This window comes from Haliotis rufescens, unplaced genomic scaffold (genome assembly GCF_023055435.1).
Source record: "Haliotis rufescens isolate VD_foot unplaced genomic scaffold, xgHalRufe1.0.p SCAF_3, whole genome shotgun sequence".
Taxonomy (NCBI): Eukaryota; Metazoa; Mollusca; class Gastropoda; order Lepetellida; family Haliotidae; genus Haliotis; species Haliotis rufescens.
Window position 1 is genome coordinate 16,125,625 of NW_025964001.1, and position 15,537 is coordinate 16,141,161.

General features: G+C 39.2%; 1 protein-coding gene across 1 annotated transcript; it reads left to right on the forward strand.

Moving 5' to 3' along the window:
* The first annotated feature begins 237 nt into the window (after positions 1 to 237).
* LOC124134889 lies at positions 238 to 12,541 on the forward strand. Its single transcript, XM_048403354.1, has 10 exons — positions 238 to 347; positions 1,948 to 2,133; positions 2,382 to 2,521; positions 3,483 to 3,609; positions 4,203 to 4,328; positions 7,065 to 7,241; positions 9,062 to 9,205; positions 10,282 to 10,401; positions 11,078 to 11,153; positions 11,431 to 12,541. The coding sequence occupies exons 1-10, from the start codon at positions 293 to 295 to the stop codon at positions 12,302 to 12,304; spliced, it is 2,025 nt and encodes a 674-aa protein (XP_048259311.1). The 5' UTR covers positions 238 to 292; the 3' UTR covers positions 12,305 to 12,541.
* Positions 12,542 to 15,537: the final 2,996 nt, after the last annotated feature.

The window sequence follows — 15,537 nt, forward strand, 5'->3', positions numbered from 1 at the left end:
GTGCAGTATTTGGATGCCTGTGTGGATTATATGGCTGCCGGTGTGGATTATTTGGTTGCCAGTCTGTGGGATTTGGTTGCCTGTGTGGAGTATTTAGTTGCCTGTGTGCAGTATTTGGTTGCCTGTGTTCAGAATTCCGCTGAATCATGCGTGACATGCAGTCATAAACACAATCTGTTTTGTTTTATTTTGACTGGCTTTGTTGACAACGATAGTTGTGAGTGAATCATACTTCCTTGTAGGCGACAGACAACTGTATGCAGTTGCTCCATGTACGCAGTGGGTGTCGGATATGTTGTTGACATGGCTGTTCGTCTGTTGGGGAGCTGTCATATGCCTGGGAATACGTAAGTTCTCTTTACCTAGATAATCTAACACTGCTTCTGTTATGCCCAGATGAACATTTAGAACTACATGTATTTTGGGTGATCAACGATTGCTCGTTCCCCCTCGGTGTAAGCAGAACGTATAACACGTAAAGGAGTTAGCCTGGTCGTGTTGACCCTTGATTTATTTTCAATGAAGTTAACAATGAAAGTTTTGACAATTATTGTAATCACTATAAGATGATATTTTCTTGGTTTATACCACCCCACCAAGCGAATGCTGCAAGTTGTAATTATGCATGCTGTATGCATCGATACCAAAATGACAACACTTTGAAATTTATACTACACTACTGAAGATAGATATGCATGATTTGTCTCCCTAGTCTGAACATAATATTCGCAGAGTCACGTCCACTCTGATTGTTGATATGCTTAATTTGAATACGTAAGTTCTCATTGCATTAAGATCCTGACAAACTGTCCCCTATGTATAAAACTTGGTATGATATTATATCTTCATACACGGGCTTACCTGTATAAAGGTACTATGTCTTGCCTGCTGCTTCAAACATTAACGTCCACAGTAACTATGTTTATACTTGATGTTTCGCGAGATCAATCGGTAACTATTTTAGAGACAAATCGTGCAGATTTCAGGGTATAATGATGGACTCTTGATTGTGATGGCGTTCGAATTTGTGTTCTATATAAAGCTATGATGGCAGCCTTTAGTAGGTATTAACAGATTAATCGTAACGTCTTTGGTTTGGGTGCGAGGATATAAGTGACAAATACTCCTGAAAAGTGAATATGATATATAGGACATATATTCGCTCTTGTCGCTATATTGCGTTTATGTGTCACGCGTGTTTTACTAACCCTGTGCTTCTTATATAATCATACAGCCGTTAGTCTTCAGCGGCAACCAGGTACACGTGCATCTCTACGTATACTTGTGTAAAGCTATCACATGTTATAGTTATGTGAACACGTACTGAGGGCACTTGATGTTTTCGTGACGTCATGCGTGTGTTGTCACAATGCACGGTAGAAACTAATGGTTTGAAAAATGGATGAAGATGTACAAACTCTTTTATCTTAATTTCACTTTTCATAAATGAGACATAATTGACGAAATCTAAACATATTTGGAAGAGACATACAAGAGAAAGGAATGCCCGTTAAAATTGATATCCGAATTATGCTGCTATACTTAATAACTTTCTGAAACAAAGTAGACACAATTTATGGATAACAACTTCCTTAATTACTGCCAAACACGATTGTATAGGAATTCTATAATATGAAACGTCAAACGAAAGTTATTATGTTTTGGGTCCTTTGATTTAAATTGTTTGATAGGCATTACTTAGAAGTTGACAGATGACAAAGTAGAGATAATTTATGGATAACAACTTTCTTATTTACTGTAAAGCCGACGTTTCGGTATAGATTCTTATACCGTTGTCAAGCAAGACGTGAAGGGAGGATCTATACCGAAACGTCGCCTTTACAGGAATTAAATACGTTGTTATCCATAAATTGTGTCTACTTTGTCATCCGTCAACTTCTTACTAATGCCTATCAAACAATTCACTTTCTGAAAATCAATTTGTAGAATCTTCTCGAATACGCCTTATGGATGAACCAAGCACCTGGTGGGAGGCACAAAGCCGATGCAATGTGAAAGGCAGGTTGTACACACCAGGCTCAGAGGACATTCCACTAGACCTTCTGAACCGTCTACAGCTCGGCACCTACTACTGGATAGGTGCCATGGATTACTTAGCCTGGCTTTGGACAGGTACAATAAGGGCAATTGAAAATATCGGCCTACTGGCCACACCTTACACTATTACAAAAACGTTTAATTTTGATTGGTTAAGGACAATCACATACTTGGTCAATTCATTTCTTGTAACATAACCGTTTCACAAGCATACATGATGTAATGTCCTTATTAGAAGTACATCATTTGTCATAGCAGTACACCTGAAGTAGGAACAGTAAAGCTTTCTTACACGTTCATTACCTTCAATTGTTCACATACAGAAGATTTCAGTCCCCTGTACACCTATGCTGGCTTCCTTCCCCTGGAGAGTGTGACAGCAGAATCAATGGTAGAATTCCTTGATAACTCGGTATGGAAGTGCCATCGTCACTGCAGCCAAGCAGATTCAGTAGGCATGAAGGTTGGTTCGTCAAGTTCATCATTTGAAATATATGCAACATGCAGTATGGCAGTTGAAGTGACATTGTATATACTACTGTTCGGAATATGTTTTAATTAATTCAAGTGCAGTGTGAGTGGTAGCCCTGTCGTCTAAGACGACGGGACTCTCTCTGCAGAGATACGTCGCGCATGCTTGCAGAATTGGAATCCGACATTCGCCCTGGTTATGATCAGCACTGTCAGCACTGTATCCGTCTGAGATGAAGAAGTACACTTCTAAAGCCGTCATCTGTTTAGATTTATCTCACACATTAAGCACTGTGATATGACATCACTCTCATCTAGACCCGTGATGATCCGGGTTAGAATAGGTCTTCAGCAATCCATGCTTATAGCAAGAGACGACTAATGGGATCGGATGCTCGCTAGCTAGGTTGATAGATGTCATCGTATTCCAATTGCGTGGATCGAGGCTCATGATATCAATCACTGGATTGTCTGGTCCAGACTCGATTATTTTCAGATCGCCTTTATATAGCTTGAACACTCTCATTTAATACATAAACCACCATATTCCAAAAAAGAACGCCGTGATATAACTGGCATACTCTTCAAAGCGGCAATAAACTCAACTCACTCACTCATAAACGTACAATGATGATAAAACAAGTTTTTAGGCCTCAAGGATCACTGAAGCCCAATCCTATCCAAGGTTGTATCATTTATCAGAGGCCTGAGATACCCGATGAAAATATAGATATTTAAAACAATGTGTTTATGTTTTCATTGTTTAATGTATTATGTTTCGAGACGAGGTGAAATAAACCGTTACTTATCTTCCCTTTGCTTATACGAGCGCAGTACGTTCACCATACAGTTTTGTTTTGAGCTCCATTGCGATGTCATGCAAATGTAGCGTAAATACCCATGGCAAGACCGAATCATTATGATATCATATCTACTTTTGTGCGCATTTACAGGAAACCACGTGCTACTGTCTAAAAGTAGGATACAGCACTACAACTTCGATGGCACCTGAGAGCACGTGTCCAGGAAACTTGGACGAAAAGTGTGGCAACGTCCAAGGGATGTCAGTATATAGGCTAGGTATGAACTGCAGTGATATCATATCCATGTAATTGTTGAAATAATGATATGATGCTGATTAGTTTAAACGTAACTCTGATCGGTTCCTAGACTCCTGATACAGACAACGTTTTCTGGTTCGTTACTAGGTCTTAGAGCCATTAATTACATTAGACACTAATTGTATACATCCTGTCGTTTCTGATCACCATGGAATCTACATCCACATCCTTTTTCTATCGAGGGTGTATCTTGTTTTGTGGCGGTTTTCTTTAGCTAAAACCATTTGTAAATTGGATCTCTAGGTCACTAAATCACCCTACCACCCACACTTAACAAAGACACGCGGTCGTCGTAGCGTTGAGATCACTTTGTGGCACGAGGCACAGGACTGTTTGGGAATCTTTTTATATTCATTCCTACCACACTTCAGTTCCATATTGTCAAAAAGGTCAGTGGTGACAGACTGCATACTATATTTTGATCAGTGTCGAAAACGTCCTTCTTTCAAAGTGTGTCATTACCATCAGCATGCCAGCCTTCATTCAAAGTGAGAGAGCGGACTAAATAACTAAACTTTATGTTGGATTGATAATTTGTCTTTATGTTTGTAGAAAACACTACCTTTGATCAAGAGCCAGACAAGTACTGTGCTTATGCAATACGTCGGGGTGGGGACCACTCCATACACAGCAGCACATGCGAAAACAAAGGCAGATGTCAAGCCTGCATTGTTAGCGGTATGTTTTCATTACGTTTCATACACAAGAAGATTAGTCCTCATTGATACTTGTCATTTTATGTGTCACAACCTTAATGTTATGTATGTTAGACCATTTTCTGGATGATAACAAATAAAATGACCTCATAATGACATATAAAATATATCCACCATTCACACGAAGAAAATATATTAGCCATCTCAATATGTTCACGAATATATTGTAGAGTATTTCATAGCAGCGTTTGTTGAGAGGATGTTACATTTGCGGGTCACATTGTCATAGCAACCTATTCCTCAAGACCATTGCCTGAATCACCACTACCATGTTGTCACCAGGGACTCTAAACCGTGACTTGGCTCAAATACCTGAAGGCATGTCCATTCCTCTTTTGTACTAGATTCCAACACTCCATAAAAAATCCATACGAAGATAGATATATTGCAAGGTACAGCAAGTGTGGGGCGGTCGGTTAGCCTAGTGGTTAAAGCGTTCGCTCGTCACGCCGAAGACCCGGGTTCGATTCCCGACATGGATACAATGTATGAAGCCCATTTCTGGTGTCCCCCGCCGTGATATTGCTGGAATATTGCTAAAAGCGGCGTAAAACCATACTCACTCACTCACTACAGCAAATGTACCACCAAATTCCTGTCTGAATGATTAAGCATAATCTCTAAACAATCAAGGAAGGACTTTCGTTATGCTCACAGAAAATTATGGTGCTAAATAGATTTAATACCATGTGAATTCTCAAAAACTTAAAGGATTTGCCTGATTTTTTGTAATCTCAGAAAAGAAAGAAGTTTAAATTAGTCAAGCATTTGATTTTCTAAACTGTGTCCCCCGCTATCCCAAACAACAAACTTCATTCCTCGACCCGTGGGGCATTTGTCACTAATTGTGGCGACCACATATATAGTTCCATCAGTATCATCAAACGTTTAGAGGAATTTGTCAAAAGTGAAAGCAATTTACTGAGAGTTCACATGGGTACAGATATAAAAAACATACTCACTCACTCATATTTAGATAGCCATCTATGGACTTAAGACGCATGACAAGAGGGAAGACTTCAGCTTTCCAATAGTCAACACGTTCGCTCTTTGTCGAGCAATATTTCAGCAGTTCCAGCCTTTGGTGTCTTTTGAGGTACAAACGAGCATGCTCTTTCTACCAAAATTTCTAAAAGCGCTACACGACTCTTGTTGTTTGATCAGAGCTACCCCAATCAATGTCATAGTAAGGTGGAAGAAATTTCCAATTTGATGCATCAGTGTCTAGAATGCTGTCCGATGCAATTTCCTATTTTAACTTGTACACTGTGTCGTCCCAGTGTTTCTTCAGTTGAACACTTGTCTGACCTTTGCATGTCCTTGTGATGGGGTGTCATCGGTGGTGCAGGATACGCTTTTCGCGTTCTGATGGTGATTACAAAATGCATGTTAATGCTATTGTCGGAATCCTATAAGGAGATTTCTTATGATATGGAAATGGCTTTGTTGCTTGTTACAATTTCTTCAAGTGTCTGTTACTCAGTAATATTGATTAAAACGAAATGCTATTCTTCAGCTATACATGCTTATTGTTCATCCCATGGCAAATCATGAAGGCCAATGTTTCAGCAGAGAAATAATACCTTTTTAACCTTTTGTAGTAGATACGTTTGTTAGATATAGATACAGAATTCTTTCTCGGTTTGCTTGGATACACGCATGTGTTTACTTTCCTGTATTGTAGTCCATTAGCAACAATCACATACACTACAACAGAAAAGTCTGTTACTTTTACTGTATCGGCGGATAATTTGCATTTTTGGGGAAACTTAATTGCACCTGTTATGGGAATTACTAGTTTTAAGCCCATTTCTAGTGTTCCCAGTCGTGATGTCAAAAAGAATATTTACGGACAACAGTATTATGGCATTCACACTGTAACATTTTATACTACTCAAAACAAGTTAAAGAACACAAACAATTATAAGGCTGTGTTTTGGAATACAATCAGCCATGGCTGATTAACCAGTCATATCGGGTGATCGGGTGTTCTTCAACTTCTTTTGAATAGTATAGATTTAGATTTTAACCTGATTTAACTAGAGAGTATTGTCATGACCCGCCACGCGCTGACGGCGCACACAACTCATAAATAGGGCTATGAATCAATCAATAACATTTTACTCAGAAATCCCTGGATTGTTTTAAAATCACCTACGTCTATACAGTTTTTTAACATTCCCTCGATTGGCATAATTTGAAATGTGACTGGAAAAAATCGCAGCTCTCTTTAATGAATTAAACTACCCCCATACTCCCAGCCCCCAAAACAAAGAAAACAACATCATGGCGACCCCCATCCCCACAACCCTTATATCCGTGTATTAAATGGTCAGCCCCTTAATGATACTGAGGTGTGGTTTAACGATAAATTACTGCTGTTTTAGGTATATACTTTTTATGATATAGAGACCCATAACACATGCGATCCCTATAGTGATTAAGAGGGGATATTGCTTTACCGCGATAAAGCGATAGCTCGAGACGAGAAAGCGACCCACATATCGCTTTCTCGGCTCGTGTTATCACTTTTCGTCTCGTGTTATCGTTTCATCGCTTTCTCTCGGTCATAAATGAAGGCGAGACAGCGATGTCCCCTCTCGGCCACCATAGAGAAAGTTGTAAACAACCATACATGCAACAAACTTGCACCAGCATTTCTAATCAAACATTCAACTGTTGTCCTTTTATTTTATAGATCCAAGTACACACGTCAATATACATTGCTGGAGAAAGTCCTGGAATGATGCCGCCAGGACATGCCACTTGGTTAAACTTAATACAGCTGTTCAGAACGGTCTCCTTAGCCTCACGAGTACGATAACAAGATACTGGATTGGCTTATACAAATATACACACAGGCAATGGATAAACGGTAAGTGTCATACACCAGCTATTCACATAAAGTAGGGGTTATTTCACGATTGATTTAAACCAGTTTACAGCACAGCGCAAATAATATGTTTACATGCGAACCATTAAGGTGTTAATTGAACGTGGTGTTTCTTTCAGATCATTTCGAATACGAGGCCAACGGCATTGTTGGTTCATTTCCTTTCTGGATCAGAACTCAGAATTCATTCGTGTCACTTTGAATAGATATTGTCCCAGGGTCTAGTGTTGCATATTGGCATCTAGAATGTTCAAAGGACGGAGTCTAGTAGGAGCCCTATTTGGACTGTAAGATCTTCACAATTTCATAAATGAGCGAAGCTGGTATTTTTTACTTTAAAGTCATTGATTGGGGTTTAAAGCCGCTTTTAACAGTATTTCAGTTATATCATGGTGTGTCAGCTTAATGTGAAAGGAAAGCCGGAAGTAATGCAGGTCCCAGACATTTACCCCTTTGGTGAAACCAACGAGCACGGATGTGGTGATAACAAACCTAGAGACATAATCGGGGCGAACTAGGAATCGAACCCATGATCATAGGTTTCTGTGCCCAAACGACGCAACAGTGAAAAGCGGGCCTTAGACGACTCGGGTCCTGTGCCCCCTGACTTAACTCTCTGAAGCAATATGGCAAATCTTGGAGGCTTTCGGTCTTTTTAATTTTTTTTATTCAGTTTGATCGAAGCTGTTTTTCTCAGGATACATGGATAAAGACAGTACGACCATATAGTGAAACAATCATTTTTGCTTACGTCCTTGATCATACTTCTGAACTTGGTAGTACCATGAACCGGATAGATGTCACACCTGATCACGCCCGATACCTTTAATAATATTTTAAAATCTTCCATAATTTTATAATTTGACATTTCAAATGGGTCAATATCCCTTACCACGAAAGTACATATCTTTGCTCTGTATTTGAAATATGTCCTGAATCTCCTCTTGCATTATGCATTTCTGACAGTTATTTGTCTTTATCATGTACCACAGCGACTCACTTGCGAAAACCAAACTACTCGCAATAGATACTAAGTTCCATTTGGTCCGTTTTTTAATCCGAAATTGTTTTGACTGATTTGTATGAAAATCAAGATCATTTCAAGAAGATTTGTAGCAGTGGTTATTGAAAATTGTTGCATATTGTTCACATGTCCAAGCTCATTGCATCAACATTGACAATAGTAAAACTGCTACTTAAATATAAGATTGCATTAATTTATTTCACCTTTATTGGTAATAGAGTTATCACAACACAAATGAAAATGAAGTTGTCCTTATCAATTGAATTTGAATATTCGTATGACTTTTGCTTCTTTTCCTTGTCTCTCTGATATGTAAACATCTACCCCTTCTCAAAGAATAAAAACGTTTTATCAAAAGAGGATGCTCAAGAGAATTGATTGAAACTTTCGTTTTTACCATTAGCAATCTATTATTATACGATATCCAGAGTATAAACTGAGAGTGTGTGTATTGAATGTGTATAATTACATTACAAGGTGTGACAGCCTGTCCCCCAAAACAAGTGCATTCGTTAAAAATTTGTTACTCCCAGCAAAAGGTTTTTTGTCTTCATGTCCTTTTACAAAAAAGCAACTTGTCTCGGTGGAGTGGAGATATATCTGATACACTTAAGGTGTTCCTACATTTGCCATTAAGTTTGGTGTCTTACAGCTTTAATTAAATCTATGCGATACACTTTCGTCAGCGACACTACATGAAGTAAAATGTATGGGATTGTATCTTCCTGAAAGGTTGTGCTACTACATGTGCCTATATCCTATTCAATATTCTATTTAGGAGAGGACGCTTTGGAGTACGATGAGTATCGCGGTAGTGCGTCTTCAGACACAATGTGCCTGGGTGTATACAAGCAGAAGAATGGAGGAAAGCGTTTATACTGGAGGCCATGCTCAGAACAAAGGAGGTTCATATGTGAAGATGGTACGGGTCTTAGATCACTTCTCTTCTTGTCATTCTGCAATCATGGCTCTGAAAGCAGACAGTAGGATTTGTTTTTGAAGATATGCAAACATTTTGGCATTCTCGGTGGATTACTCAAAATCTAGTGTTTGGAAGTACCAGCACAGGATATCATAGTTTGTTTATATGCTGTATAGCCTTTGAACATAACCTTGAAATACTTGTGTTGTATATTGAAGGTCTAATTCACTCCTAAATTATAGTCACAATCACCAAATAAGTGTATGCTGTAGCTGGATGAATTTTGGTAGAGTCAAGGTCATTAAGCATAACACCTTTTAATGAATGTTACATGTAAAGTGGGAGGAAAACGGTAGTGACACAGATCATAGATGCTTAGTACTTTTGTGAAAGCGTGCTTGTCATTTTAAAACTCATCATCAACAAACTGATGTATAGTTTGGTTGTTGTTTTTAAACTTTGAAGTTAAGTGACCATGAAACTGTAATTATGAATTAGAAACAGGCTGTAGTCTCAGATAATTAATATATCCACAGCTATAATAATGCCTCATTATCACACAACCTTAATGCTTTGAGAAGGTGTATTTATTCTCACTATCATGTGCAATATCTGCCTTTAGTTTTATCATAACTGACTGTCAACTTTCAATAATGATTATTTTTATGATTTTTTAAACAAGACGCCGAAGGGGTGTCCTAGTGGTTGGTTCGCAACACCGAATGCCAAGCTTCGATTCCCCAAAGGGATACAAATGAATATATGACGCTCAAATGTGGTCTCTCTCTCTCGCTGTAATATATCTGTAATAATGCTAAAAGCAGCCTTGACACCAACACCCTCCCTCATTTGAAATTAAACTTTGATTCGTTATCTATTAATCGTTCATTGTGATCATTCCAGTAAAAATATCTACAGCGTCAACTACAATGCCACCAACATCATTACCACAACCCTCATCATCAGTAACCAAATCACCCACAATGACTCCAACAAAATGTTAACACATCCCTCATCATCAGCAACCAAATCACCCACAATGACTCCAACAATCTTAACACATCCCTCATCATCAGAAACAAAATCACAGCCACAAGGAGGAGTTGGTACAACCGATGGCGTCCACTCTACCGAAGTTACCACACCACTTGCAGGACGGAAAGATGCTATGAACTCTTCGAGCAATCCCCAGGCAGGTGTGTATCAAACGCTCTAATATATAATCATAAATATGTTTCATCATATGATATATACAATAGTATAAGACAAACGAAATGTTCACTTTCAGGCCTACAAGTACTTTCGAAATAATGTGTGGAGAATACTTATGATCTAGAAAGCTCGCGAAACTTCAAAACAATCAACGACAAGTAAGGTGTATGTGTGACCGAGTCGTCTAAGGCACCTCAAATTGCTGTACAGTGATTACAGGGATAATGATTTTCCAGCACCATTATCGTGCTAACATGGCATCACGTGTGCATGCACAGAAGGAGATCTTTTAAAAAGTGCAGATTTCAACCCATCCCTCTTACTCAGCGTCAAGTGTCGAGAAAGTTGTACTGTTTACGTAGACCACAATTTTAATAGGGTCTTGTATTGGATAGATATAACAAGATATTTAAAGCCCCAAAAGGGAATTATTGCAGCTCTAGAAGTTGTTTTTGAACATATTATTAACGTTCATTAACATCTTAGAACTTGCCAGTGTTGTGTTCTTTATCTTAAAGGTTAAAAATGTTTACCATTTCTGATGTTCTATTAACCCTTTTTAATGTAATCATCTCCATGATGACATACCAAATGTATCTTTGATTTGATGTCAATATAATATGTATTCAGAGTACATATGTAGTATTTATCTTCCTGAAGGTGGCTTCATAGGACTAGGTATAGGATGTGGGCTGCTTGTGCTGGCAATCCTCATTGTAGTCGTCGTGTTGAGAAGGTAAGACGAGAGGCGTGCTTCATGAAAACATACCTCATCTGTAAAATATCAAGGACGAAAAAGACTGAAGGGTTTATTCTATGAAATAGTACTATATACTAAAGGGAATCCAAAATTATTCCTCTATACTTGCATGGTATGTTTGGTGTCTCGAAACTGAAATAAGAAATGGACTTCATAGCAACACCATTGTTGTTCAAGGAAACTAAAATTAACCACCCAGAACATATTGCTGTTCTGATAGATTGAACTTCATATTGATGCTTCGGTGTTTCAGGCAAAAGAAACTGTGCTTTAAGACAAAAAGTGGGAATCAACCAATACACTTCACTTCAGTCACAGAAAACACCACTTATGGATTAGCCGTTCAGGCACAAACAGCAAATGGAGCATATTCAGTCATAACACCTCCTGACATAGATAGAACATCCACGTCATCCACGGTTCAAACGGCGATAGTCCGACCCAATGCTCACAATGACAACATCTACATCAACACCTCTCAGATTAATGATGAGGATGAGTACAACGTGTTGTCAGAATCCGACAACTCCAAGAAGGCTATGCCACACGGGAATCCCTACAATCACCTTTCGGGACCTGACAGAGGTAACGAGTCCAAAGGAGACTACGACACTGCAAACTGTGTTCCACAGGCAGGAGAAGAGACCACTGGGCTGAAAAACACGACCGCAGATACACGACTGTCTGATGCAGCGAGTAGTCAGAACTTAGAGGAGGGTCAGTACAATGTGCTCGGTCAGCACGACTCTCCCAGAACAGTTGATGCCGACGCGGGGGTGTACGACCACGTGGCAGCGGACGAGGGGGATTGTGACACTACACAGCAGGGTAAGAATCCCAGCAAAGTGGATGATACTTACAGTCACATTCAGAGGACAAACACTGAATGTGAAGAGGATGCTTATGATGTTGCAAGTAAACGGCAACCGGAAAGATGTTCTGATGACACCTTCGACCACGCCACTAAGGTCGATGAGGAAGACAGAGACAAGGCCGACTACTACAACACAAAGTGTCTTCTTCGAGACGATGGGAATCTTGATGGACATCCCGGAGGTGATGATCGGTCTGATGAAAATGATCAAGAAAACGTTTACAGTCTTGCCAAGGGCATTTCCGATGCCTAAGTGTTGACAAAATAAAGTTTTCATGTTATTTTATAGCACTTGTTCACAATTTATACTCTTTACAAAACACCAGTTAGCTCTTATTAATTGACGTAATCTAATGGACAATCTATTATGTGCACATATGAATCTGATTCTTTAAGATTTATTTGTTCCTGGTGTGTTATGATATTTGATGGCAGCTTATGTCTTGATAACTGAGAATAATGCATGATTTGTTATATGATTGGACATCGATAAGTGTTTCCTCCGTGCAGGAATAGCTTCTTTTTATTTTCATTTTATTCAATATACAATAAACTGCGGTTATAACGAACTCAAAGGGACCACTAATTTTAGTTCGTAATAACCGTAGTTCGTTATAAGTCTGGACCAGACAATCCAGTGATTGACATTATGAGCATCGATCAGCATAATTTGGATACCATGACATGTTTCATATATACTGAAGTTTAAAAGAATAATCATACTCGCATAGCTCCATCGGCGTCATAGTTGTCGTGGGAACGTTGGTGTTCCTTGACATTAATTGCGGAATTGTTATTGATGTTGTTTTTCTGTACAATGACACTAGTCCTAATGTTTTAAAGAACACTTCTCACAATTGATAGGACAATGGTTAGAACGTTCTCCCTTCACGAATTCTGCGAGGGTTCGATTCCCTACACGGACGTTAGGTGTCCTTTATCTCCTTCCTAACGTTTGTACATACCATGATATTCAATAAATAGTCAATATTGCGAAATTGTTATTGATGTTTTTAAGAACAATGACACTAGACTTAATTGTTCAAAGACATCTACTCACATGTGTTAGCACAATGGTTAGTACGTTCTCCCATCACAAAAATATGGCAAGGATTAGATCCCAACAGGGACGTCGAATGCCCTTCATCTGCTTCCTAACGTTTATCGTGGAGTGAGTGAGTGAGTTTTAGTCTGCGGCGCTTGCAGCAGTACTGTCATCATGACAAGCTGGGAACAATAATTCAGCATCGAACTCAGGAATGAACTGAAACCAACATGTCTGGAAACAGTTGCCTTTAATCAGGTATCGACCCATCTTTTTCATATACACAAGATACACCCTTGAACAGGATATAATGTAGACTTGTATAGTAGTCACCAGTTGTAAACAGGAGCGTGTCAGCGTTTAGGATTGTGGCAAAAAAGTTAACCGATCATCTTAAGAAGTAATGAATGAATGAATGAGTGAGTGAATATTGCAATTTTGATGAAACTGCTTCGTATAAGATGCGTTCTCCGAAGACAGACCACGAAGATGGTGATGGAAGCGCACTACAATCTTGCATTACCTTAGCTTGCCGTTGAGACATCACACACGCTACAAATATACTTCTGCTGCGTTTGACAAGCTGAATAGTTGAATTAAAGGAACCTGTTACTGATCAAATTATATTCGCAAATTACTAAACAATATCAAGACGATTTGCCACACAAATAACATTTTCGAATTCTTAACTACAGTTGAATTCTGTGATCGCACGGAGAAGTGTGTGACTATGACGAGACTTGGCATGAACAATACTCAGTGATCTTTATTTAACGCCGCTTTGAACAGTGTTTCAGTTATATAACGACATGGCTGTGATGCAGATCGTAGACGATTACCACTCCAGTGAAACCCACGTGCTGTAAACCATGGAACACAATCGATGCGTATCTGGGATTTGATCCAGGGAAGACAGATTCCAACTACTCGGAGAAACTCGTATCCATACAAAAACACAACTAACTACTTAGAGAAACCCTTACGACGTTTAACGTGGCTCATAATATTTACCACCGGTTTGTCTGATAAAGACTCAATTATTTACAGGTAGCTGTGATATAGCGAGGTTATCGCTGACTGCGGCGTAACGGAACATTCACGTATGATTAACAAAGGGTCATGTGCGTCATTGAAGAGATACGTTTCCCATATAGAGTTGTATTTACTGTGCTTCTTGTTTTCAACTATTCTCATATCTGTTCCTGGTTGAGTCACAAGTGGACAAAATAACTTTGTTGAATTTTACACCGAGCCCTACATGAATATCGTCACCCGACTGAACGACTACTTACTAAAGTACAGACACAGAAACTCAGGCACAGACATAGACACAGACATAGACACAGCCACTCAGGCACAGACACAGCCACTCAGGCACAGGCATAGACACAACCACTCAGGCACAGACAGACACAACCATTCAGGCACAGAAACATATAGAGATACTGACATTCGGGACATAGACAGAGACAAACACAGACAGAAACACACACCTATGTATAACGTCTTCCTTCTTCTATTCTTGCGGGAACGTGCCATCTACATAAACAACATATTTACACTACCATTGTCAACTCTACACTTTTCCTGTGTGAGTGGTACATCGTATTAAGGAAGGAAAATTGCCAGTGATATGACGATACCGGCTCTGACGATATTCCCATGTACAGCAGCCGGCTCAATGTACAACCTGAGCCCCTGTGATACACATTTCTGGAACTTAATACAAATCATCCCACATTGGTCACCCCGCCAAACACGATTGTATAGGAATTCTAAAATGTATAAATTGAAAACGAATGTTTTATGTTTTGGGTTCTTTGATTTGAATTGTTTGATAGGCATTACTTAGAAGTTGACGGGTTACAAAGTAGAGATAATTTATGGATAGCAACTTCTTTATTTATTGTAAAGGCGACGTTTCGGTATAGATTGTTACACCGTTGTCAAGCAAGGTTTAATAATGAGCATTGGAACCAGAAATGGGCTTTACACATAGTACCCATGTGGGGAATCGAACACGAGCCGTCAGGGTGACGAGCGAACGCTTAAACCACTTGGATACCCCACCGCCCCATATTGCAAATGAGGAAGTATTACATACGTTATCGGGTAAATTATTTTACCAACAACGTGATTACATTTATATGAATTAGTTTTCGGTTGTGTTAAGAACATGCTAAATAAATGTAAACAATTCAGATAAAAGTTTGTATGACACTATCTTTATCATCAACAAGTTTCATTTACAGGAGACCCGTGAAGATCCGGGGTAGAATAGGTCTTCAGCAACCCATGCTTGCCGTAAAAGGCGACTGTGCTTGTCGTAAAAGGCGATTAACGGGATCGGGTGGTCAGGCTCGCTGACTTGGTTGATGCATGTCATCGTATCCCAGTTGCGTGGATCGATGCTCAAAACGTCAATCACTGGATTGTCTGGT